At 39.3% G+C, this 27,153-nt stretch overlaps 1 protein-coding gene and 1 long non-coding RNA gene across 11 annotated transcripts in view; one reads left to right on the forward strand and one right to left on the reverse strand.

The window, feature by feature from the left end:
- MACF1 (microtubule actin crosslinking factor 1) overlaps positions 1 to 27,153 on the reverse strand; it is a 313,971-nt gene that overhangs the window by 214,765 nt on the left and 72,053 nt on the right. The window contains exon 1 of one of the 10 annotated variants that reach the window (XM_064493717.1): positions 6,023 to 6,480. The exons of the other annotated variants lie outside the window; for them this stretch is intronic. Coding sequence (XP_064349787.1) covers positions 6,023 to 6,131 — 109 coding nt within the window. The 5' untranslated portion in view covers positions 6,132 to 6,480. Of the gene's footprint in view, positions 1 to 6,022; positions 6,481 to 27,153 lie in introns of those variants that run through there. 10 annotated transcript variants of the gene reach the window in all.
- On the forward strand, positions 832 to 4,427 carry LOC135322887 (uncharacterized). Its single transcript, XR_010383882.1, has 3 exons — positions 832 to 1,129; positions 2,697 to 2,845; positions 4,284 to 4,427. It is a non-coding gene; the product is annotated as an uncharacterized LOC135322887 (long non-coding RNA).

The raw sequence follows: 27,153 nt of genomic DNA on the forward strand, positions 1-27,153 counted from the left end.
AGTAAACAGAAAAGCCAGGACTTTAGAACCCCAGATCTTCTGACTTCAAGTTCAGTGGTCTTCCTACCACACTGCGCAATCTAGAAAAAAACAGCTAAGGAAAGAAAAAGAGAAAGACTACATCTTGATTAAAACATCTAATGCTTTAGTCATTTGAGTAAAGATATATTAGATATATGACCGTCTGTTCAAATACTTGAGTGCCTATTACATGCTTAACACAATCTTAAATAATACAAATGGAAGATGCATGGCTAAGTCATAAATGGAGGAATCAAGATTCAAAGCCATCTCAAAAATCTACACCAAATCTCACAGGACAAAATTTAACTAGAATACCTTTAAGTCTTACGCTGAAGTTCAAGAAAACCAAAGGCAGAGTGGCCTCTGGAGGGGAGACAGCAATTGTTTGTGTACAGGGTTTGGTCATTTTATGCCTTGTCTTCAGTTTGATGAGATGCAATAGTGTGCTGGAGCTGCTTAAAAAAAAAAAAGGCAAAATTCTAGATTGTACTTCATGTGATCCAGATCCAGGCATCGTAACTGGTCATCCCAGTGAATGCCGGAAATGCAAAGAACCTTAAAAGATTGGATTGTCCAATCCTTTCATTTTACAGATACAGAAAACAAGATCATAGTGGGAAATCTATCCTTCCACAAATACACAAAAAATTCAAATGTTCTTCTCAAGTATATAAAGAAAGCCCCTTTTCTATTTATACTACCATGACATAGAATTTAATAAACTGAAACACAGGGCAACGCTGTATCATTCGGTTACCCTACACTGAGCACCTGCCGCAGGCCGCACATCAAGCCAGCCAAGCCCTGTAAACATACAAATGAACAGGGACAGTTCCTGGTTCAGCTTCATCTAACGCTATCTTAATTCCTCCATTTATTTGTTCAAGCAACATTTACTGACATCTGTTTTGTCACAGACACTTGGGAAACCGAGATGAGTAAGAGTCCCTGTTCTTAAAGATCTTACAGTCTAACAGAATCTAACTAGTGAGGAGAGAAGCTAAACAAGATGACAACACAGGTTGGAATAAGAAGAATTAACAGAATGCTACTGGAGCGTAGAAGAGGAGCTCTTATTTTAGTCAAGGAAGGCTCTTCAGAAGTGGTAAGTACTTACCTTAAAGGATAAGCATCAAGTAGTCCAGTTGAACAAAAGATACATTTCAGGGAGAGATCTACAAGTTTTTAAATGATGTTTGAGTACTGAGTGCTTATAAAAACAAGACAGGAAGTAAGACTAGTGAAACAGACGGGGCAGATCATGAAAACCCTTTTATCTCACGCTAAAGAGTCTAAACTTTCCTTTAAAAGCAGAAAGAAAGCTTTTTGTTTTTGTTTTTGTTTTGTTTTGTTTGTTTTAAAGCAGGAGAGTGACATAGATAGCTCGTTATTTAGAAAGATCACTCTGGCTACAGTTAGAAGACAGACTGGGGCGAGGGGGCAGAGGGAGCATAGAGAGTGGGCAAAATAGATTATTTCAACACTCCCGTAAAGAAGAAATGAAGATGAAAACTAAAACAGTAGGAAGCCTTGGGAACAATGAGATAATGTATGTGAATACAAGTGTGGACCAGGTATACTGAAAACTACTTAAAATTCCAAGTACTACGCGAGGGCTGAATTCTGTGTTACAGGTATTAAATGGCTTCAGTACAAACTATGTCTTCCTGTATTTTGTTTACATCTGCTTAAGAGATGGTGACTTGGGAACATGGTTGTAAAAGCCATGTGCTTATATAACTAGATCTCACCAATGGACCCATAACACCTAGCAAAAATAGCCAAGGAAAGCTAAGGAATAGTAATCAGTGATTCTTCTCCCAAGTTTCTGCTGTACTCCCTTCACCTCTCAACACACACATGACCACCACATTTTCAAAGCAAAAATCATCAGTTTAACTGTTCAGAGGGAATACTAGAATAAGGAGTTAGGAAACTGCATACAGTGATGGAAAGGGAAGTGTCTAGGCTGGTGAAGACAGCCTTAAGTATGGGCAAGCCTGACACTTACAAGAGGGAGTACAGATCTCCGTACGATGCAGTTACATCCTGATAAGCCCAGCAGGTTAAAAATATCCTAAGTCAAAAGTGCATTTAATACATCCAACCTACCAAACATCATCACTTGGCCTAGCCTACCTTAAATGTGCTCAGAACACTTGCATTAGCCTACAGGAGGGCAAAATCATCTAACACAAAGTCTGTTTCACAATGAAGTGCTGGATCTCTCAGGCTACTTACTGAAAGTGAAAACCAGAATGGTTGTGTGAGTTGTTTACCCCCATGATCACATGGCTGAATGGGAGCTGCAGCTGCTGACACTGCCCAGCATCAGGAGAGAGTATGTACTGCCTATTACCAATGCAGGAAAAGATCAAAATTCAAAATTCAGGTGGAGGCACCACAGCTCAGCGGTAGAGAACCTGCCTAGCATCCACGAGGTCCTGTGTTCAATCCTCAGTACCTCCATTAAAAAAATGAATAAACTAGATTACCTTCCTCCTCAAAACAAAACAAAACAAAACAAAAACTGGGGGGAGGGGAGAAAAAAATTCAAAATTCAAAGAATGATTTCCCTGATTGTAAACTGCTTTCACACCATCATTAAAGTCGAAAATTCTAAGTTGAACCATTGTAATTTGGGGACCGTCTGTATACTTGATCTTTGCCAGGCAGAATTTGGCTGATGGGCGTAAATTACAGAGAGGCAACTTTCAGCTTGAAAAACAACTCCTCCATTACCAACATAATGAAGAGTTGATAGGCTGTATGTTATACAACCAAAGACCTTCAAACAAAGGAAGAATAACTTCTGACAAGGGTAAGACTAAGTAAAAGGTTGGGCTGGTTAATACATAAGGTCCCTTCCAACTCTAAGAGCAATATAGAATATGGTATCACCTTTAAGAATGGAAGAAGTCAGAAATCCATTCAAACATGGTGAAGATTTACTGTAACATGGTATCTCAGAACTGCAGCACTAAAAGAAATCTAGCGGTCTTCAATTTTTGACAGGAGAACACTTTCCAAACAAATCTTAAATGAAACTCAACATATAGAACATATAATATCAGTATTTAATAGTATAAATCAATTTCATAGATTCAAGTTTAAGTTACTTATTTTTAAAGCTAAATGACATAATCAATCAGGTAATTGTGATTTGAAATTAGAGAGTATTTTAGTTATATCAGCAACTGTTTATTTCTGTCCTGTATTTTACGGCAGGGAACCATTTTTTAAAAACTGGTTTATATAAATAGAAACAAACAGTAACAGTTTCATAGTTTGCCTGTCATCTCAGGGTATTATTTAAATAAACTGATACAAGAGCATGAAGGAATAGCAGAAATGTTTGTTTCAAAGTTAAATACCTTCAATATCTAAAAACTATGTACATTCTTATAATATGTAAATGTGACTAGAAAAGTGGGACAGGAAACACAAAAACTTGTAGTACACATTAAGCCAATATTACAATATTACCACTTAACAATGTGGCACCTACTCACTATTATGAACTGAACACCTGAGCCTTGCCTAGAATTTATTAAGCACAGGACCTGTGTTCCACAGTGTGTTCTGCAACAATGTACACACTTTCTATTAGGGGGGAAAGAAAAGACCAGACTAGAAGAGACAATCTTCACCTTTTAAATCAGGTACACATTTATAAGCAATGTAAATATATACACAGAGATGGTAGAGAAACTTTATTCTGGTGATATCCAACTGGCAGGTAGGACATTACATTAGAATGTACATGTCATTTTAAAATATATTTTAATAGATAAAATACATCTTAACATTGAAATAATAAAATAGGTATAGAATCTCAAATACTTCTGTGAAAGTTTTATTTTTTTTAAGATATGAATAACTTTAATAACATGGTTTTATTTATTTATTTATTTGTGTATATATTTTTATTTAAGTATAGTCAGTGTTGTGTCAGTTTCTGGTGTATAGCATAATGCTTCAGTCATACATGAACATATATATATTCATTTTCATATTCTTTTTCACCGTAAGTTACTACAAGATACTGAATATAGTTCCCTGTACTATATAATATGAACTTGTTGTTTATCTATTTTATATATGTATTAGTTAGTATCTGCAAATTTCAAACTTTCAATTTATCCCTTCCCACTCCCTTTCCCCGCTGGTAACCATAAGTTTGTTTTCTATACCTGTGAGTCTGTTTTTGTCTTGTAAATAAGTTCGTTTGTCTTTTTTTTTTTTTTTTTTTTTTTTAGGTTCCACATATAAGTGATGTCATATGGTATTTTTCTTTCTCTTTCTGGCTTACTTCACTTAGAATGATGATCTCCAGGTCCATCCATGTTGCTGCAACTTCTGTGAAAGTTTTAGAATCTATACTTTCCAACTGGAAAAACAATTGCTCTAGTTTTATAGATAAACTGAACATAGCACATTCCCAATATAAGTGTTACGTACTAGAATCAAATTTGTTTCATAAAAATAAACAGCTTTTACAATGTTTTTCTTTTTATTTCAATGTATTTATTCGCTATTTATGAAATTAATACTTCCAAAACATGAACAAGAAAGCACTTCAAAGATAGGGCTATGATTTCTAAGTTCAACAGCAAATTCTATACTTAAGACAAACTTTTTAAAGTGTTAATCAACTAGTGATTTAGAAATGCCATTACCTTAATGCACAGAAAAATGGAAAGCAGCAGCCTCTGCCTAGGTAGTATTTACTTTCTCATTACGCATGACACAGTACATAGAGCCGAATAACTCATGTCTGCCTCCTGCTTTCTTTCTAAGCTCAAATACAGGCTTACATTTCAGGAAAGCCACTTTGGGCTACCTTTTAAAACACACCACCACACAAGCAAATGTATTTCTAAATGTCTGTCTGCTTTTGCTGATACAGATACACATTGGGATTTGAATATTTAGTCATAAGCTTTTCTGGGACTTAATGGATGAATCTAATTCTAATTCTGTCAAACATTCATGAATTTCTAATAGAAAGCTAAGTAATAAGTCATCAAATCTCCATCTTAATTGTGAGATATAAAGTAACAAGTATTTCAATAGGTTGGTTTGATGGTAGAAAGCAGGTCACCAAGTCAGTACTAAAGGCGCTGAGATCCAAGGGTGTACACCAGCAAAAGTTGGGACTTTATTAATCCTCAACTATGGAGATTTAGAATCAGCTAAAGACAGGGCTGATCTCGGCACTGGGCGTTTAGAAGCCAAAGGAATATAATGTAAATAAATAGTAATACTGGTAGAAAGAGGGGTCTGCTACTACTAAAAAGAATTCCAAAAAAAATTTTTTTTGAGTATCAGGGGCAGAATGCCTGGGGAAAAGAACAGTTAACTTCCTTGCACTGAACAGGATGGCTTGGATACACACAGAGTAAATTGTGTAGCTCCTGAGGGGAAAGAACAGTTTCAACCCTATCAAAGAGAACAGAAGCACCCCCGTGTTACAAGATGCAAGTCGGCAAGGACACTGCACGACCCTTTCCTCTCACTGACCTTTCCTCCTCTGCCTGTTCCCACTCGACTAGACACCAAATCCAGAAACTTCTCTAATCCCACAAGCTCTCCCACACGAGCACCTGGAGAAGGGTAACATAGTAACTGTATGTTTTTGGTAAAAAAAAGATCCAAAATCCACTTTGAGACTGAGAAAGTAAGGAAAGGAAGGGCTCCAATCTCTGAGGACAGACAAAAGCCAGCATAGTTGCCAGTTCCCTCACCCTCGAGCCCAGACATCACCTCATCAAGCCAGCACCCTCCAGTCAGACAAGCCTCACAGAACAGGAAAGGGTCCACTTCCCAAAATGGTCCCAGGGCAGCCTGGTTTCATCACACACACACCCAGGTCTGACAGCACCCAGCCCAGAGGCCGTACTGGCCCTTTAAGGAAAGCAACTGCGAAGACCTCCGTCATCCACCCCACCCTCAAAAGTCCCACAGCAGATTTCAAGAATCACTGGGCACCAGTTACCTGCTCTGCCTCTGGCACATCTCTTCCAGTAAAGAACACCAGCAATTCCAAGAACGTGAGTCAAAATAAAGATGGTTGGTGGTAAATAAGATGAATCTAAGAGAGGCATTTCCAGGCCCGTCCTCTCTCCTTCCGAGTTAGCCACAAGCCCACAGTGCAGCACAGCTCTAAATGCCTTTCTCCTGAGGTTACTGCTGTCCTGTACTATCAGCACAGAGGCAGAGGCCCACAACTCAGTGTTGTCAGAAACTTCCTGGCGGCTTCTCCTCCATCTCGCCTCTGCTTTTCAGCAGGCAGTAGTAGACAGGGAAAAACTGTACAGTGTGTCTCAGACAAAGCCCAGGAAACAACTGGCCAAAGGGGGAGGGGAAAGGGAAGGAGGAACCAGGAGAGTGAAAAGGGGCGCCTAAGCTAGTGCTGAGCTGACTCAAACTCTATCTTTGGCATCCTCTGTTCAGCTTAAACAAACAAGCCTCAGACCCTTCTACAAGAAGGGAGGCTGTCAGAGGACGTCACACTCTTAACTTTCCATTCCCAGCCTGGCTGGGATGGAGCCAGAAGAAAAAAGTCACAGAAGCACTAGGGAACCACTTGCAGGGAGGAGGCAAAGTACTCAAGGATGCAAAATGTCCACAAGTTCCCTGGCACAGTTGGAGGGCAACCCTTCCACACGCACAACCTGGGAGGAGGTAAGGGACCTGAACATCACTACAGAGAGGATCACATAAAGAGCAAGCTCCATGAAACAGACCTGATGTCAGGCATGAGGAAGATCAACAAGGAGAGCAAAACTGCTCCACGAGTGTGCTTCTCGAGAACTGAAAAATCCACTGAAGTTCTACTAGCTGCCCTAGGGGGCATCAGGATACTCAATGACAGCAGAAGACAATGCCTTCCACTAAACTAAGGCCCGCTTGCAAATGAAAACTTGATATGGACATTGTAGCAGCAACTGGAAACACTTTAACACTTACATACCCAGCAGGATGACTAAAACTGAAAAAAGATTGATAATACCAAGTCTTGGCAAGATATAAAACAACTGGAACCCTCATACACCGCTGGTGGGGGTGTAAATTGGCCACTCTAGAAACTACTCTAGAAAATAGTCACACACATACCGGGATGACGAAGCAATTATCACTCCTAGGTACTGACCCAAGCAAAATGAAAACAAGTGTACACACAAAAACCTGTAAGAAAATGTTTATAGCAGCTTTATTCAAAATAACTAAAAACTGGAAACAACCCAAATGTCAATCATCTGGTGAACTAATAAACAAATTGTGGTGCATCCACACAGTGGACTACATACACCACAGCAATACAAAAAGGAGCAAACTCCTGATACATACAAAGCATAGCTCAATCTCAAAAGCGTTAGGCTAAATGAAAGAAGCCAAATACAAAAGGCTACGTACTGTGTGATTTCATTTATATGATATTCTAGAAAAGCAAAACTACAGAGACAGAAACGAGATGAGTGGTTACCAGGGGCTCAGGGTGAGGGAAGAGAACTGACTACCAAGAAACACAAGAAAACTTCACGGGGTGATAGAATTGTTCTATATGCCAATTGTGATGATGGTTCCATGACTGTATACATTTGTCAAAACACAACATTGTAGACCCCAAAGGGTGAATTTTACTGTATATTAAGTTACATTTCAATAAACCTGGCAAATTTATTTAAAGAAAGAAGCCTGCACAACCTAAGCTGAACATGAAAGTTCTTGCAGTGCCACTGCGCCTCTCTTCATCTACTTTCCTATGAAGAGGTACTTACAAAATGAAGTATGGATACACAGTAACACAGAAGACCCAATGGCCAAGAGTACATCCAACACCCATCACTCAGAGAAGGGTTATAGCCTCATCTTTCTACCAAACTAGCTCTTTATTTATTTCTACAGTGCCTTTTTACATTATGGTATATAAACATGCTGTATTGTCACAAATAAGCTTTAGAAATGTAAACTGCTTTAATATCTCTAAAGTTATCTCCCCCTTTTTAAATAAAAAAGAAGGGTTTTAGATTTGAACAATCTACTAACCAGAAAAATAGTAAAGGGCCCTTGATGAAGGAATTAATACAATATGAATGTTTTAATCTGGCTTCAAGATCATCTATAATTTTGTGCTAACCTACATTTCATTCATCAAATATTTACTATATACTATGTGCCAGGCCCTGTTCTAGGTACTGGAGACACAGTAGTGAACAAAACAAAGACCTTGCTCTCATGGGGCTTATATACAAGTAGAATAGGGGAAAACAGAAAATAAATACAAACAAGCAAATATATAGTTTGTCACATAAATGCTATTCAGAATACTAAAGGAGATGAAGAGGAGAAAGGGAGCCAGAGGAGGGGATGTTCACAGTTTTATGTATAGGATGGTCAGGGAAGACTTCTCTAGTAAGATGACATTTGAGCAGACCTACAAAGTAGGAGTCAACAAGCCATGTGGCTATCTAGACAACAAACAAAAGAGCAAGTGCAAAGTCCCTGAGGCAGAAGTAGGCTTGATGTACTCAGGGAACATTAAGGAAACTAGAATGGCTGAAGCTGAAAGAGAGAAAGGGAGTGTGAGGAGGTGAGACCAGAGAGGGAGCTAGATCACTATGGCTGCATAGGCCATTTGTAAAGACTTGGCTTTTATTCTAAATGAAATAGGAAACCTTTGGAGGGTTTCATGTAATACAGTAATGTGATTCAACTCAGTCTTTAAAAGGATCACTCTTGTTGCTATATTGCTATTGAGAGGCAACAGCAGGAGCAGGGAAACTAGTTATAATGCCATTACAATAATCCAGATGAAAATTGGTAGCTAGAAATGATGATAACTGAGACCCAGGTGTGGTGGTAGAGATGGTGAGATGTGGTCATATTCTGGACAAATTATAAAGAATCATCAGAATCTGCTGATAGACTGGATGTCAGGTGAGCAGGGAAAGAACAGAGTTGAGAATGACTTCCAGGTTTTGGGCCTGAGAAATTAAAAGGACAGAACTGCTATCTCCTGAGAAGGAGAAGGCTGCCAGATAAGTAGAGGGTTTGGGGTTCACTGGTGGTTGTAGTTGCTTGGGTTTTTTGAGGGGAAAGGGTAGGAATTCCCTTTTCATATATTAACTTTGAAACGCTCAGTAAACATTTTAGTGGAACTTTGAAAATGAAGTTGAACATATGAATCCGGAGTTCCAGGAGAGACCCAGGCTGTTGTTTTAAAATCAGGAAATTAGCTGAGATCACTTATGGAATAAACAGAGAGAGAGAGAAGAGGTCAAGTTCAAGGACTAAGCCCTAGGAACTCTACAACATCAGATAAGGAAGAGGAAGAACCACCAAAGAGACTCAAACAAGAAGCCAGTGGATTAGGAGAAGAACCCAAAGAGCATGCTGCCCCAGAAGCCAGGTGAAGGAAGTGCTCTAAGAAGTAGTAACTAAACTGTTACTGTGTCATGATGACGACTGAGAACTGATCGCTGAACTTAGCAATGTACGGGTCGCTGGTGACTCGAACAAGGGCAGTTTTGATGGCACAGCGGAGAAAAGGCCTAACTGCAGTGATTCAAGAGAAAAGGGAGGAATCAGTGACAAAAACTAAAAACAACTCATTTTAGGAAGGAATTTTGCTATGAAAGGGAGCAGAGAGAGGGATGGAGGGTCAAAATAGAAATTTTCTTGACATGTGAAATGTAATCATGTTTGCTGAAGGAAATAAGCACTAGGGAGAAAAAAATCAATGGTGCAATCTAGTGGAGACTAAGCCAGAGCTTGTGCTGGAGCAGAGCTCTCTTGTGAAACAGAACACATCATTCACTCATCCCACTAAAAGACATGGAGCATTAATCTAGACACAGTGGACACAAAGATGACGATGACACACCTCTCATCATGAAGAAACTCCTGTGATGGTCAAAGAAGACAGACTTGCTCGGAAAGGAAACTAATATTTATTGAGCAGCTACTAGAAAGCACCTTCACACCTGTTACTTCAATGTAATTCCTATAATATCCCCTAAAATATCCTTATTTTATAAATCAAGAACTTGAGACTCAGAAAATTCATTTTGCCCAGAGTCACAAAGAGGATGAACCAACATCTGAACTTTTATCTGTCTGATTTCAAATCAATATATTTTAATCACACTGCCTCCCTTTGCTGAAAAGTGCTGGCAACATAAGTATGCTAACTTGAAGCTAAACAATTTTAGATATTTGTATGTTTGGAAGACTTCCCCTTTATAAGACTTAAAATAGCTCTACTCAGCTCTAAGGAAACAATCTCAATTTCAACACAAAACATTACAGTGCTAGTGATGTCTGTGCTATCACTGTACAGCACTTTTTGCAATCTTATAAATATCTTCACCATATTTTCATTTCCCAAAGGGAAAGCCATTTCTCCAACTTATTCTGCTACCCGAAGCCACTGCAAACCTGCCTTAATTAGAAAATCACACATCATGCTTGCACCATTCAAAAATACTTAGAAAATTTGAAGGAAAAAGAATCTGAAGCACTCAAACATCAAGATACATTCTGAATCAAATATCAAGATACATTCTGAATCTACTGTACTATTAGAGAAGATAATAAAAAGAATCCAAAGTAATTTACTCTTCATAAGATCTTTATAAAATGATATGCTATGCCTTGGATACACCCATTTTTCTACCCAAGACAGGTAAAAAGTTTGTTTCCAGCCTTTGTGTATATGTATCAGTGCATGTTTGAAGGAAGAAAGAAGGGCAGGGAAACTGCCTTTGTGAAAATAATTTCTTCACTCGGCAAAACTAAGATGGATCTGTGCGCTGTCATTTACAGGAAGTGGTTAGGAGCTGGAAGGGTGGAGCGACTAGTTTTCTTTTCTTTTTAGAGATCATTTATTACACAAAGAACAGCCATTTAAAGTCATATTTAGCACCCCCCAGGATATCCCTTGCTAACAACCAATGGGAAGGGCTCCAAACCACCAAAAAGCCGAGCAGAAGCAAGACTCTGAACTTCATTAAGACTTGAGACCTGCCTTTTTATCAGATTACTTCACTCACAAACATTTAAGATGGTCACCCACAACTGTCACCCACAAGAAATCTCAAAATAAGGCAACATCCCAGAATAGCTTTAGTGTATGTGACTGATACGAAATCAAGCCTATGAGAAAGGAGGCTGTATTTTTATTCAAAATGCCATGCAGTTATTCTTGGTCTCAAAATAACTGACATCCACAAGAACCAGAACTTCAGCAGATACAGACTGAAAATAAAGACCTATCACGATTAAGACTGAAATCTAGAAAAATAATGCTGACAAAGAGAGACTTTTCTTAAAACAGTAAATATCCCTGAGATTAAAATTTTGGTAGAGAGCCTAGCATCTGACTGACAGGACTGGAAACCTTGAGTTCCTGGGAATAGGTCCAGGCATCAAAGCCTGGCCCTGAGCGTTTGTCATCTGCCTCCTCCCATGATTCCAGAAGGCAGAGGATATGGGCTTCCCGGAAGCTAATCAGGAGACATCCATGGCTCCCATCTCCAAGGTTTAGCAAAGTCTCAGAATGCCTGCAAAGAATTTTCTACATACCCAAGAGTCACTGAATACAACACAGTTAGGAAAATATCCAAATTTCTTGCTCAATAACCTAGATGCCATGAGCATCTTAGTAGCATGGTAATCACAGGCCCAATCTGAAGCCAGACTGCTTGAGTTCAAATCCAGACTCTACTATATAGGTCACATTAGCACCTATGGGCAAGTTACTTAAATGACTTCAAGGAGCCTCAATTTCCTCATCTGTAAAATGATGATAACAATAGTACCTGTCCCACAGAGTTGTATGAAGATTAAATGAGTTAATTCATTTAAGGTGTTTAGATAGTACCTGGCACACAATAATGCTCAATAAATATCTCCTATTATTACCATAATTTGGAGGAACAGCAAACAAACTACATCTGATCACGAGACTTCTGAACACTGCTCAGACTGTACAAAACCTTGGTAAACTGATAATTTACCAAAATTACCAAATCTAATTTACTTAATCCTAGTCTCCAACCTGCCAATCCTGTCCTCACTCACTGTGAGATTAATCTCCCTGAAGCATGCATAATGACTGGTTATCTTAAATGCTAAATAAATGCTCATTTGTAATTTCATTCTAAAATGTTCGATTCTCCACAGTTAGCAAATTAAGTCCAAAACTCTCTGGCTTTACAATATTTCCCTCACTTACCCTGGAATGTATTTCCTTCTCATTTCCACATGCCAAAATTCAACTCCTATGGACCAGTTTAAGCCAACACTTCCACAGATTTTTCCCTGCTGACTCCCGGTTAGAAGTAAACTTCTCCTTCCCGTGAGCTTGTATTATACTTCATGTTTCTCTTTACTGACATTTAGCACTTTCTACTTTATAATATAGTCGTGTGTATATTTTTACTCCTTCACTAAAGTTTTTGAAGCTAGATGGATATCTGCTCTCCTGTATAAAGTCTCATCACTAAATAACCGTTTGTGGAATGAGTGAATAAATGAACGCACGAATGAACGGAAGAGCAAGAGGACCTGAAGAGCAAGCGCTGTGAGGGCCAGGAGTACAAGGGGGAAGCATACGAGCAAGAGCAAAACTGGGTCCAACAAACTATGACAATTCCCAAAATACAAGAATTCCTTGAGAATGCATCTTTTTTGACCACAAAAACATACACCAGAGAGCAAGTGCCTAGAAAACTATTCCTCTTTATAACAGGAATAACTCGATATGCTCCTCCAGACGGGCCCAGAAGATAACATACACTAATGAGGGGGCTAGGCCATTTTTTTAAAAACGATTTTATATTTTGTACATTTATTGCCAGGCGACTTTTAATAGCAAACTTCCAAATCTACCTGCAAGTTTAAGAGAGAAAGTTAATTTATTGATTCAAAAATTCCACTTCTAGAAGTCTCTCCAGATATGGATTCTGTCCAACAGCCAAACTCTCCCCAAGCCCCATTCTTCTCTTTCCCTCTCTCCTCCTCTTCCCAGAACTCTAAATTTAACATAATCCGTTAGCCAAACTTAGACTCAGAATCTGATAACAGCTAGATGGTTTTTAGCTGTTATCTTTGAACCAATTACTTAATCTTTTTAATCTTCAATTTCCCCATCTGTAAAATGAGGATAATAAAATTACCTCTCCACAGTGTTACAGTGAGGATTAGGTGAGAAAATGGATGGACTATTCAGCTCAGAGTAAGAATTCACTATTAACTATTTTTTAAAAATTAAACATTCCCCCATTAATGTTAAATATTATTATTGTTCCCACACTGGAGCATTTATGCCCTAGCAGAGCACCAGGTCATCTTCATAGCCAATGCAAGGAGGTAAGTCAAGGTAGAATGTGTGGTATTTAACAACTCCACATCACCAACTCAGTGAATAAGACAAACTGGGCTTCAATGGCACTGTTTCAAAAAGGAAAAAGATAAGACTATTTCGTCAACCTTATATCTATATTACCATTTTAAATAACCCCTCTCTTTGGAGTTCTGACCATTTCTATCAAAAAAATAAAATAACAAGATCTAGCTCTTAAATTTTTTCCAGGATACTCTGAGAGTCAGTATCTTAAGTAAATGGAAAAAAGAAGATACAAGAATAAAGAAGCCTTATCTGTGGGAGCTGCTTCTGAATTTTGCCAAGGTTGTTATTTTTGTCCAGAAATATCTATCATTCCAAATATCTATCACTCCAAGCACACTGAAGGAGGGTTAACATCTTACTCGAATCCTGCCTAAATGCATTTTTTAAGTGCTTTTCCAAATAAAAACAAAAAAATGGTCTCAATGGGAAATGTCTTTTAGCATGGTCTGGCTAAGGAACACATGATCAACTCTAGTTTTCCTGAGACACCCCAAATATCAGAGAGCAGAATGGGCATGTAGCTGACAAAAGGGGTTGGGAGTCAACAATGAGGAAACAGGGCAGGCTTGACAACCAGTAGGCAACAACATTCAAGGCTCAGAAGAGTCGTCCAGGCCATGTCAAGAGGTAGGTAAGAGAGATCAGCTTGAACTATTTATCCATGGAAACCAAGCTTTGCACACAAACAAAGAGCTAATTTTAGATCTCTCTGAGACAGTTTTCCAGATCCTGGCAGTAGCCCTAAATGAAAAAGAGGTAAAACTTGCCCCCTGAAGACAAAGACAGACTTGTCAGCTTCTTTCCACTTGCAGACCCTTGGAGCTTGCTCCAAACCCTAATCCAGTACAAAAATCATTTTAGCTTTTCTCAGGAGAGTCCACCACCAGGCTCCACTTACCTTCTAACAACACCTTCTGATCTCATGACCCCTTACCAGGATCCAAGGACCAAAGTCAAATGAAACATGTCTAATGGGATCTCCCCTGCTAGTATCACTTCATTATTATGCAGCCCTAGGGAAGCTACTTAATGTTTCTGAATTTCTGGTTCCTAGTATGTACAATGTGTATTTAAACACCTGTTTCTCAGTGTTGCTGTCAAGATTAAATAATGAATATATGTAAATTACATAAGTACACATCAGATGCTTAATAAACTGTTTTCCCCTGTCTCCTTCCATTTTCTTTAAAAATTGCTCTTAAAATCTTATTCATAAAACCAATTCCATCTCAGCCTTTACTTCTTGCTTCACCTAGCATTTTGAATAATCTGCTTTTCAAATATTCAGTAAGTTCACAAAGTTCTTAATGCAAGTTCACATCTTTTGTTTCTGCTCTAATATGAAAAAATAGATAGTACTCACTGTACAAAGAGGCCACAATAAAGACAAGGAATCTATTGGTCTATTCCAGGATTAGTGACAGTTTCTTTCCTTTAAAGCTTAATACCCCAGTGACCCCTACTGGACAAAGGTAGATGTAGAAGACTGAATTTCATAACCAAGACAAAGAGATTCTGTGACTGCTTTATTCTAGTGAAATTCTCACACACAGAACTTTATTATACAAGATCAAGATTGCCTCGAAACCCATATATACCCATAACACAGAAGACAACAAAGCTAAGTCCACTCAGCTTGTTCCTTTCACAAGAAACATTACCACAATTCGGTTGGCTTACTGGCTGCCCCAACTGGATGTCCAGTATTCACATCTCTGTAATGAGTCCTTATAGAGAAGAGAGCAGGCAGAGAAGGAACAGTCACTGGCACACAACCCCCACCCCCACTAGCCTGCATTTTTTCCATTCCCTGAGCTGACTCACTCTCATCTCAGCCCAGACTCCCTGCCTTCAGTCAGGGCCACTATGTGTGTCTGGTGAGTAATGCATCCTCCCAGCTGCCTCTGACTTAACGAGTAATAAAAGGAAGTATGGGTAACAGTTTTAATGGAAGAGAACACCCACCCTGTCCTGGAAACAGGGATAGTTCCTCTCAACCCCCTGCAGGGACTCAGAGCTATAGTGAATTCCCTCCAATGGCAGCCAGGTGGCAATGAAAAAACAGGCAAAGGCAGAAACACCACTGAGTACAATAAATTCTTACTCTCTAAGATCTGGGGACCACAGCTTCTATTTTTGATAAAACCAAAAGTGATGGGCATGAAGTGGAGCCTACCCCAGCCTACTGGTCAGTCACGGTTCATTCCACCATACACTGCTTATCTAGCAATAGCTTTGCCCAATGGAGACTGCAAGCCAGCCCCAGTATCAGACTATCTGCTATTATGCAGCCCTATATTGTGAGGCAAAGCCCTGATGAAAACCAAATCTCAGAGGAGGAGGCAGACTCTTAAGCACCTGCCCATCCATCCTCAAGTGCCTCAAGTCGGGGGTGAGGAAAAGAATGGCATCTGGCTTTTGTATTTAGTGGCTGGCACATATGATATTCAACAAACCCTAAACAGACAATAGTTGTAGATCAACTTTCTCCTGATAGATATTCCTGGAGTTTCCAACCCCTTAGACATGACGAATCTATGGAGCTATCTCAAATATTCTGGAAATGACTGCCAAGAGCTAGATAACTCAGGGAAATCATCAATTATCAAACAGCAAAATTTTAACTAGGACCCAGCTAAAGTGGGCCTGTTCAGTCCTGTATGCACCCTACTACTGAAAAAGAAAAAGAATCACCCCCAAATACACTGTATCATTGACTTAAATTTTCCCCCCTGAAATTAGGGCATTTGCCAGTACAGCTGCCTCTATTTTTCTCACCTATAATCTGTGGGTCCCTGAGGCATTGGAAGAAAACTATTATCCAGCTCAGTTTTTGACGAAACCCAGAAAACTCAATATCCCGATTTGTCAAAAAAAGAAAAGAAAAGAAAAGAAAAAGAGAAAAAGGAAGAAATTACCTATGACAAAATTTACCTAATTACTTAGGACCAAAAGATATGTATAAAAATTTTCAACAAGAATAAAACAGTAAGTGCCCTCTGGTTAGTTAACCCCAGATTAACCAGAATATTTAATTAAGCAGATGTCAGATTTTATGACTACACTTAGCAATTAGAGATCTAGACAATGAGGTTATAGTTCTAATTCTGCCGCTAGCTTATTGTATGACTCTAGCATCACTTAATCACACTGGATCTGTGTATTTATTCATAAAATGAGTTGACATTCCAGATCTCTAAATTCTTTTCCACTTCTGTGGTTCTGCGAAATATTTAGTTGCCTATAATTGTTATCAGTAACAAAAAAATTTACAACCAGTCTTACATTATCCTTTAAGAGCTCACAATCTAACTAGGGAAGTGGCATGTGTATAAATAATTATAGCATAAGGCAGTATATGCTTTGTCATGAGAGTGAGTGGCAAGACCACAAAAATCCAGAAAACGGAACTTTAGGAACTCAGTCAAAGGAATGATCATTTCCAGCTGGAGGAAGGAGGGGAAGAAAAAAAAAGGCTTCCATTCATGGGGCATATAAACTGGGCCCAGAAGAATACGCAGGATTTCAACAGTCTGAAGTGAGAAGAGTAGACATTCCAGGAGGAGAGATGCCACAAGCAAGAGGATGGGAAAAAGAAAGTACAAGTGAAGCTAGAGCACAGAGTTTGTATACTTGAGAGAGAGAGAGATAGAGAGAGGTTGGAAGATTCACTTCTGCCCACTTTGGGTTACACATGGCAGACTTAATATGCACATTTACCTCTGTTCCTTTCTGAAACCTCAGAAAAATGAGAGTAAAGGAATAAAAATGGCACAAAACCACTGAAAAAAAGAATGAAGAAGATCAGCAAAAGTTTGATAAACTGGAGAGTGGAAAAATAAATGGTCACTAATTTCAATTTCAGCTTTCTCTTTCTGCTAAGTGCTTGTTGGGGACGGGGACCAGTAAGAGACAAGGTCAAGAATGCTGCAAGACTCCAGAAAGGCTCAGGAACTGGAAGCACTAGGTACCTCTGAAGGCTTGAGGGGAGGGGAAGGAGAGCTGCAGGGGGAGGTGCTACACAGACTGATGAAAGTCTTCAGGCCCATGTGAGGTCAGAAGCAAGGTGCCTCACTGAAAACAGGAGTATTAAGTGAAATTTGACATAATGAACAACAAGACCCTCCCCCTGCCCTATTGTCCTGCTTGGCAACCCCAGAGCTCTGGCTGCCAGGCTAAATAGGAAACAGGACAATTCCTCCCTGGGGAAATGGACCTCCCATACCTGGTCATTCATAAGAGCATACCAGTCAACAATCAGCTTTTTTAGGGGCTCTTAATTATGAACATCACCAAGAAACATCAGACATAAGAGAGTCTCTAACACGAAAGAGAGAAACCAAATGAACAAATAAACAGCAGTTTGAAACAGAGACAATATTGGAAGCGGAGGAAAACATTGAAGGGGGGTGGTCATTAATATCCTCAGAGAGCCCTAAAAGGAAATATTGCTATAAAACAAGAACAAGTCCATAAAAAAGGGAAATTCAGAGAATAAAGGGGAAAATGCTTAGAAATAAAAATACATGACAGCAAAAATTTCTAATTTTTGTTCACTATAAATTAGAACAAAAAGAGATAGAGAAAATATAGACGGGGGAGACAGAGGATCCACCAATGGAGTCCATATCCAACTAGTAGAAGTACCAGAAGGAGAAAATGGAAGAGAAGAAATTATCAAAGAACTAGTAAATGTAAGATGCATTTTCAAGCAAAGAAGACCCACAGAGAACCCAACTCTGTAAATTAAAAAAAAGATTTCATCAATGCACATCACCATAATATTTCAGAACACCAGGGATAAAAACAAAATCCTAATAGCTATCGAAAAGAAAACAGACCACAGACAAAAGTCAGGAACCAGAATGGCACTGAACTTCGCATCAGCAACAGAGCCAGAAGGAGGAACACCTTCAAAATTCTGACGGAAAGTCATCTGTAATCTAGAACTCTATACCCCAAACTCTTCATCAAATGAAAAGTAGAATAAAGATACTTTCAAATAAGCAAAGACTCAAAATATTAACCTCTCATGTTTCCTTTCTCAGGAAGCTACTCTAAGACATTTTCCAATGAAGAGATAAACAGTCCAAGAAAAATTATTGCATGAGATCCAGGAAACATGGGATCTAACACATAAGAGAGGTGAAGGAATTTCCCAGTATGGTGGTGACGGTAAGTCTCAGAGTGATACTTACTAAAGGCTTGAGTTGAAGAACAGAAAGCTCTTGCGGGATGTCTCCAAAGAAAATATTGAACCATATTTGATATGTTCCAACATATGAGAGTTGTCTTAGAGTCCCATAGGAGAGTGGGGAGATAGGTACGCAGAACAGTAAATAATGATAAAATAGAACAATTACTGATTCCAGGAAAAAAAATTTAAAAGTTGGCCAAAAGAGGATAGATAATGATAGGATACTGTGTGCCTCAGTTTTAAGCAGTATTTATATAATCGTAACCATCTAAATATTGAACAACAGGCAATGGTAATAATGTATGACAATAGAAAGAAGGAGGGTGTGGGTGTGTGTGTGTGTGTGTGTGTGTGTGTGTGTGTGTGTGTGTGTGTGTGTGTGTGTGTGTGTAAAGGGGGCAGGAATGGAAGAACAAAACCCTAATTTCCTATAGTAGAACATCAACAGATAATGCCTAAAACTGAAAAATCAAGAATCACTAGTACAAGATTATATTTAAGTACAGTGGAAAATACTAAAAGAAACAGCTAAATGACTTAGAAGCAGTTCTCAGAGGTGGGAAGGGATAGAACAAGAGACTACTTTTTGTTATAAGCCTCATAGTAATATTTGACCTTTTTAAAATAAGAATAAATATAATTTTGATTAAAACAATTTTATAGAAAGTTGGGCTGGATTATGAAAGGTCTTAAGTGATGAGTTTGGATTTTGTCCTGCAGGTGATAATGAGCCCCTGCTAAAGGAGTCCTTTTCCTCCTCCACCAAAAAAATCACAAGAGATGTTTGGAATCTCAGCTCCCATACAGATTCTTTTAACATTCTGGTTAATTAGTATGTAAGAAGAGTTCTCCTTTACCACTTCTCAACCTCACGGTTAGAGACCTTGAGTTCCCAACCAAAGGGAGAGAGGACCTGCACATATTATGGGGCAAGTACAAAGAACATGTTCAGGTCAAGACTGCTGCTTCTGCTCAGTGAGCCAAGTGGTGATTTCTTTTTTCTTTTCTTTTTTATTTGCAGAGGGGACGTAATTAGGTTTACTTATTTGGTTTTTTAATGGAGGTACTGGGGATTGAACTCAGGATCTCATGCATGCTAAGCATGTGCTCTACCACTTGAGCTATACCCTCCCCCAGCCAACTGGTGATTTCTCAAACAGTGTCATCACAAATTATCCTCAGGGGGCTCCCAAATCAAACACACTCTAGAGAACATCTTCCCTTGGGTTCTTTGGCACTTCAGGTTAAAAGTCTCTTCTAATGATTTGTTATTTCATGGAGAGATACAGAGAGAACACAACTAACAGGGAGGAGGGATGCTGCCAACTAGGGCCTAGGAAAGTTCAGCACCCTCTCTAAGAAACAAGTTGTCTGATTCATGTCCTTCAAATCCTACTCCAAACGTGTAGTCCCACAGTGCACCTAGCAGTATTGTCCAAAACCAGAACTCACCATCAGGCAGATTAAAGACAGCAGCACCGAGTAATAAAGTTTTCCTCCCTTCCTTTTCCAACTTCAGGGTTTTTTTTATTTGTTTGTTTTACTTTTTCTTCATGCTTATGATATATCCTAAAAAGAGGCAATATCTCCTGCTTCTTGGCAGTGTCCTATGCTACCTAAAAGCCCTTTCTTCATGCCACTTTCAGATGAGCGATTCATAAAGTACAAAAGCAACAATTGATATTGCTAAGCCATCTCTTCCCAGATATTCCTTGAGACCTGAATCCTGAGGCAGAATACTACCAATAAATACCCTCTGTTATATCTTTTTGTAAAGCCTCCAACCTCATAATCACACAGACTAAAACATGGTGATGACCAGGGGCATTCCTTACAGTCTTAATACAAATGGAAGCCTGCACACCTAACCAACTTTAGTGCTTTGCAGTATGAAAAGATACCAAAACTTATCTATCTTTCCTCTTGACTGTAGGTTTCCCCCACTTATCAGCCTCATCCATACATACCAAGGAGGGCACCCAACTCAAAGGAAAAGAAAAGAAAAGAAACTTAACTAAGATTAGAGCACTGGAGGGAACCAGAGTACTTTTGGCAATAAGCTAAAGTCCCTGAGATCTGACCTTCTGATATCTAGGCAAGTGCCTGGATCTAATATTATCAGGGAAATTGCCTTACCTCAAGCCACTATGTGATTTTCAATTCTCAGACACAGACCCTGTGAGCCATGGAGCTGATGCACATTGTGCAAGAACCCATACACACCACACTGTGTGTGAAATAAGTCCACGACTGGCACAGGATGTCATGAGATGTCTCAGTCAGATACAAACACAGTACACCAAGGCAGGCACAGACTTGACCACAGGCTCTGAAGGCACTGAGCACCGCCCACACCAGGGCTCATGAAAAAGGAACTAAAAACAGGTGACGTTTCTTGTGATCTATGTCAGTCAATCATTCTGACTACCCAGGCAACCATACTATCCAACACGATCCTCCAGCACCTCAATCAAGGTTCTTGTCTCTACCTGCTCCTCTGACATCATCTTGTCATTATGTTTTCTTTGAAATTCCTTTGATGAAAAATGAATCATCTCTTCTCGCCAACACTGACCTAAGCCTCTTCCAGGCAAGTCATTCTCATTTGCCAATGTTCTGGGGGCAGGGCGCCACCCAGCGGCTCCTCCAGCTATCTCCATATCTCCCAGGAAAGAATGCCTTAGAGCAAGATCAACAGCCTGGGGGAAAAATGTACGAAAGGAAAAGTAAGGTGGAGCTGGGAATGGGGCATGGGGCCCAAAACATAAACTGTCTATTCCAGTGGGACACATAGTTGAAAGGATAAATGAGAACTGGGTAGGGCACAGGCAGTCAAGCTTAAAACTTGGAGAGGCTTCAACCTTAGAGCATTCACCTTAAAAGGTTTGGTTCCTCACACAAAGTGCCATCAGCTATTCTCCTGCAAGAAGTAATTGCAAACCTAAATTTCTTACCTTGAGGCTTTGGGGCAAGAGTAACCTGCCCAGTGCTCAAGACAGTGATGTTCCAATTTAGAGATTCACGGCGGCAGGGATTAAAGGGTCAAGTGCAAACTGACAAAATCCTATTCAGACATACAAATCACCTTAAATTTTTTGGATAACAGCTTTATTGAATTTCATTCACATACCATACAATTCACCTTTTTAAAGTATATAATTCAACAGAAGTATATTCACAGAGTTGTGTAAACATCACCACTATGTAATTTTAAAACATTTCATTACTCCCAAAAGAAACCATTAGCAGTTACTTCCAATTCCACCCCTCAACCTCTGGCAACCACTAGTCTACTTACTGTCTCTATGAATTTGCCCATTCTGTATAATGGAATCATACAGTATGTGGTCTTTTGTGTCAAGCTTCTTTCACTTAGCAGAATGTTTTCAAGTTGTTGCACATGGCATATTTTCAAGGGTGATCCATGTTAGCACCACTTAGTACTTCATTCCTTTTTATTGATAAATAATATTCCATTGTATGGAGATGCCACATTTTATCTAGTCATCAGTTAATGGATATTTGGATGGTTTCCATTTTTGAGCTATTATGAATAACACTGCTATAAGCATTTGTGTACACGTTTTGTTGGGTATCCATTTTGGTTTCTCTTGGATATATACTTAGCGGAATTGCTGGATCATGTGGCAACTCTATCTTTAACTTTTTGAGGAATCACCAAATTGCTTTCCAAAACAGCTATACCATTTTACATTCTCACCAGCAGTGTATGAGGGTTCCAATTTCTCCACATCCTCGCTGTGTTGTTTTGATTATAGTAACCATTCTAGTGGGTATGAAGTGTATCTTATTGTGGCTTTGATTCGCATCTCCCTAATGACTAATGATGCTGAACATCTTTCCACGTGCTTATTAGTAATTTATACATATCTTCTTTGGAGAAATGTCTGTTTCAATCTCTTGCTCACTTTGATTAAACTATTTGTCTTTTTACTGTTAAGTTCTACGAGGTCTTTATACATTTTAGACGTAAGTCCCTTATGAGACATATGATTTGCAAATATTTTCTTCCATTCTGCTGCGTATCTTTTCACTTTCTTAATAGTGTCCTTTGAAGCACAAGTTTTTAATTTTGATCAAATCTAATTCATATATTTTTTTCTTTTCTTTTGTTGCTTGTGCTTTTGGTGTCATAGTCAAGAAACCATTGCTTAATCCAAGGTCACAAAGCTTTACTCCTAAGTTTTTGTCTAACAGTTTTATAGTTTTAGCTCTTACACATAGGTCTATGAGCCATTTTGAATTAACTTTTGTATATGGTGTGAGATAGGGGTACAATTTCATTCTTTTGCATATAGTATAATTTGTTGAAAAGAGAATTCTTTCCACATTGAATTGTCTTAGCATCTTTGTCAAAAATCAATTGACCATAAATGTAGAGGGTTAATTTTGGACTCTCAATTCTATTTCATTGATCTATTTATCTTTTATGCTATTACCACCCTGTCTTGATTTCTGTAGTTTTGTAATAAGTTTTCAAGTTGGGAAGTGCAAGTCCTCCAACTTATTCCTCTTTTTCAAGATTATTTTAGCTATTTTGGGTCCCTTGCATTTCCAGATGAATTTTAAGATCAGCTTGTCAATTCTTGCAAAAAAAGCCAAGAGGAATTTTGGCAGGGACTGCAATGAATCTGTAGGTCAATTTGGGGAGTACTGCCATCTTAACAATTTTAAGTCTTCCAAATCATGAACACACAAAAAGTAATCTGAGCCACTGTTTTCTGATACTTTGAGACAAAAATACTCAAATTTCCTTATGTTCTATCAGATACTAAGCATACTGGACACACTTGATTTTGAAGATTCCTCCCCCAAAAAAGTAACATGCTAAAAGATACTGATTATAAAGCACAATATATTTTTCATACTGTAGAGCAACACATTACGCTTTATAATAAGTTTTTAAAACAGCTGAGCACTCTAAATCCTTAGATCTGGAGACTTAGCCAACATAACTAAGGCTGAAAGGAACATCAAAGGCTCTGGGCTCCACCAGGCCCCACTGGCTTTGGCTCATTCTACTTTAGTAAAGGAAAAAGGATGGAATAACTATGATCTATTTCTCTACCACAAATGCCTCAAATATGACAAAATTAAAAAGTGATATGAAATTAACTTACATCTTCTTTTATATAAATTGGCCACAAATCATCCCTGAGAGAAATAAATTTTTGTATCAGTATCAGGGTAGGGAATCAGAAATTTTATATAAAATGGACTTGTATGTAGCAATCTAGTTGGAAGAAGAGAAGCAATATTAAGTCTTAATATGTATTATAATACACAAACTATATAATTAATATATAGTTAAATAGGCAAAAAGCTAACCAAAGGTAGTCTAAACCCTAACATCAACTCTCACCCCTTCAACCAAAAGGCAAAGCTCCCACTTTCAAACAAAATTAAATGCTTACTGTGTGTGCCAGGCAATGATCTTTGCATACATAACTCTAATCCTCTCTAATTCTTACTCTTTCAGGTAGGAATTATCACTCCCATTTTGCAGAAGAGGAAACTGAGACTTATGGAGATTAAGTAATGTGTTCAAGATCATACAGCTAGTGTGCAGCAGAGCTGGGATTCAAACCCAGGCATCTTCAATTCCTTATCTGGCGCTTTTCCCACTAGTCCAGTGGCTTTCCAAATACCCCAAATCTCCTATCTAAGCTTCATCTTAAGGCCTTCAAGTAACAGAAGACACAGAAGGGCAGCTGAGTCCCACTCCAACTGTTCTGAGTGGAACTGGTTTTCTCAGACCAATTAAAGCAATATAGGGGAGGGAGAGAAAGAGGCAGAGGTGAAGTGGAGGGTGTGGGGGAGAAGGGTAAAGAGGAAAGGGGAAGAGGGAGAAATACGACCAAAGACAAAGATGGACATCAGTAAAGAAGTGTGTGGGGGAGTTCACCTTATAGCTAAAAATGAAACTGAAGAAGGGCAGGCAAACCCTGGCCAACAAAGATAAGATAACTTCAGTCAAAACTACAAAACAAATTTTTTTTTCCCCGGTAAGCAGAAGTTAAAATATCACTTAATCACTGTTTAATTATTCTCCACAAGTTCAATGTGATTTAACTCCTTCCTGACAGCCTCCAGCATGCCCCTAGAAAACCCAGGAGGGGAACTAATGTGACCATCAAAAGATGGCTGCAGCTAACGAGAAAGCAGAGGAAACTTTCAACAAGCATAAGGCTCCAAAACCACTTCACCATGCCGGAAGTATTATATTAAGCTCACAGGCCACCTGTTCCTTCAGCTTTCCAATCTGACACCTAATTCATGCCACAGCCATGGCTCATGAAGGGATTCCATGAGTGAGACGCCAGACCAGATTTCACTCCAAGGGCCAGGGCTTAAGACTGCTGGAATGTGCCCCATAAAGACATGGGGTGTCTAGGCAGCTGGAAGCCCCTACAGGGAATTCAGTAAGGACAACTGCTTTCCCTCAGCCTGAGGTTATGAATTTAAAAATAAATCTTGGTGACCCTCATGCCTTAAGAATCATTTCGGAAAGAATGTTGTTGAATCCAGCAACTATTTGTCCCATTAGGATGAACGAAAGAGAGGGAAAGAGAGAGAAACATCTTACCACCCCCTCAAGGAGTCTGATAAGACCCGAAGATGAAGGAAACGGCCAGTCGGCTTCCCCAAGAACAAAGGCTTATAGACTACGGTGTATTTCTGTACTTTTTGTATTTTCAGATTTTAGGAAGGATGTTAACACACGTTGCAGCATCTGTGTTCAGTATGGGAAGTATTTCAAAAAGGAGAAACTAGAGTGTAACTGTAAAGCAGTAGGCTGGCAGGCCTCTGTGTACCAGCCGCCTCACTGAGGACAGGGACACAACCTTCTGCCTCATGCTCCTCTCCTGGAATTTGCAAGCAGAAGGCAGTGGGGAGGAACTGTTCCCCTGACAGCCTAGACACTGTGGAAATCCCCTTTTCAGGGATCCCATTTCTCAACTTGATTGAAATAACTACCACCCAGATTCCTGGAAATTGCCATTTTCCTTATTCAATTGGGAGCTTTATCACCATGGCAGTGTGGCTTTTCTTTTGAGCCAAATAGCTACAGGATTTCAGCATTATTCTCACCCAAGTGCTTCTGAAGACTTGAGGGTCACTGGGAACAGCCTAAGGGTACTTCAGAAGGTGACGGTTCTCCCATTCACTACAGCTGCTGGTAGAGATAGCAAAGTAAACAGTGCACAGAGCAGAACTGAGACGGCTCCACAAAGTCACTTCGTACTGCTGACTCTCTGAGAGAAGGCTGCGTTACCGATGCCAGTTAGAAACTGGGCACAGGACTTGCAGACCTACCTGCCTCTAGGCCCACAACCACTCCCACCACCCCCACCACCCCCTCTCTGTTAACAATAAAAATGTTATAAATGTCATGTGGAATAATTCCTGGGCCCCTCTCTCATGTTCCCTTCTTGAAAAGCAAAATGAGCTTTGAACTTTGTTACAATGTGATGTTTTAAACCAACAAAAGCTGAAGGAGCTGGCAACACTTACAGGGACAGACTGGGGCAGGACTGCAAAGACCAGAACTGTGCGTTCCTCCAGCCAGAAGCTTCGACTGCCTGATGTCTGAAAACACTGCATAAACTTCGCCGAGGCCTGAAGTACTGCTTGATTTAAATGCAGCAAGGGCTATCTTTTGCAAATCAGTTTTCCTATTAGTTATTTTTTTCTGATAGCCCCCACTGTTCAAAAGAAATAGTTAAAAAAAAAAAAAAAAAGTACCTAGCTTAATGATTACCAGTGGCTCCTATTAGGAAGAACATGGGGGAAAAAAGAGAGGAAAGGATATAAAGAATTCCATTTTCCCCCACCTGCCCTTTTCACTGAGTAAATACGATTGGCCCTTGAGACCCTGGGAAAAACCCCACCTTGCCCTACTTGAGGACCAGATTAAAATTCAGTACCTTGTATTTTGGGATTCTTTCAAGATCCCAATGGACAGCAACTCTATCTCCTTCAGATCTGTGACCAAATCAGGACAAGAGAAATTACAGCCTCGCTGAGATATCTCTCTAAATACACACACTACCTTCTTTTTTCAAGATGAAGCAGGGGACCATGTATTCTCAACACTAGTCCTGTGCCTTGCAAAGAGTGGAATTCAACAAATGTTTGTTGACCTTGAGCACTCTTCTGTGTTCCAGCTGATCCCTACACAAACCCTCACCCTCCCAGAACTATGGTCTCCAATCTCCCTTGCTCAAACCTCTATGCCAGTAACAGTGATACCCAGTCCTGGAAGTCGTAACACAGCTCTAAGTTTTTATCAAGAGATGCCACATAATTCCCAAATATATCTTTTTTTTAAATTGAAGTATAGTCAGTTATAATGTGTCAATTTCTGGTGTACAGCATAATGTCTCAGTCATGTATATATATATACACACGTATACATATATTCGTTTTCATATTCTTTTTCATTAAAGGTTATTACAAGATAGTGAATATAGTTTCCCTGTGTTATACATGA

The sequence above is a fragment of the Camelus dromedarius genome, chromosome 14 (genome assembly GCF_036321535.1).
Source record: "Camelus dromedarius isolate mCamDro1 chromosome 14, mCamDro1.pat, whole genome shotgun sequence".
NCBI lineage: Eukaryota > Metazoa > Chordata > Mammalia > Artiodactyla > Camelidae > Camelus > Camelus dromedarius.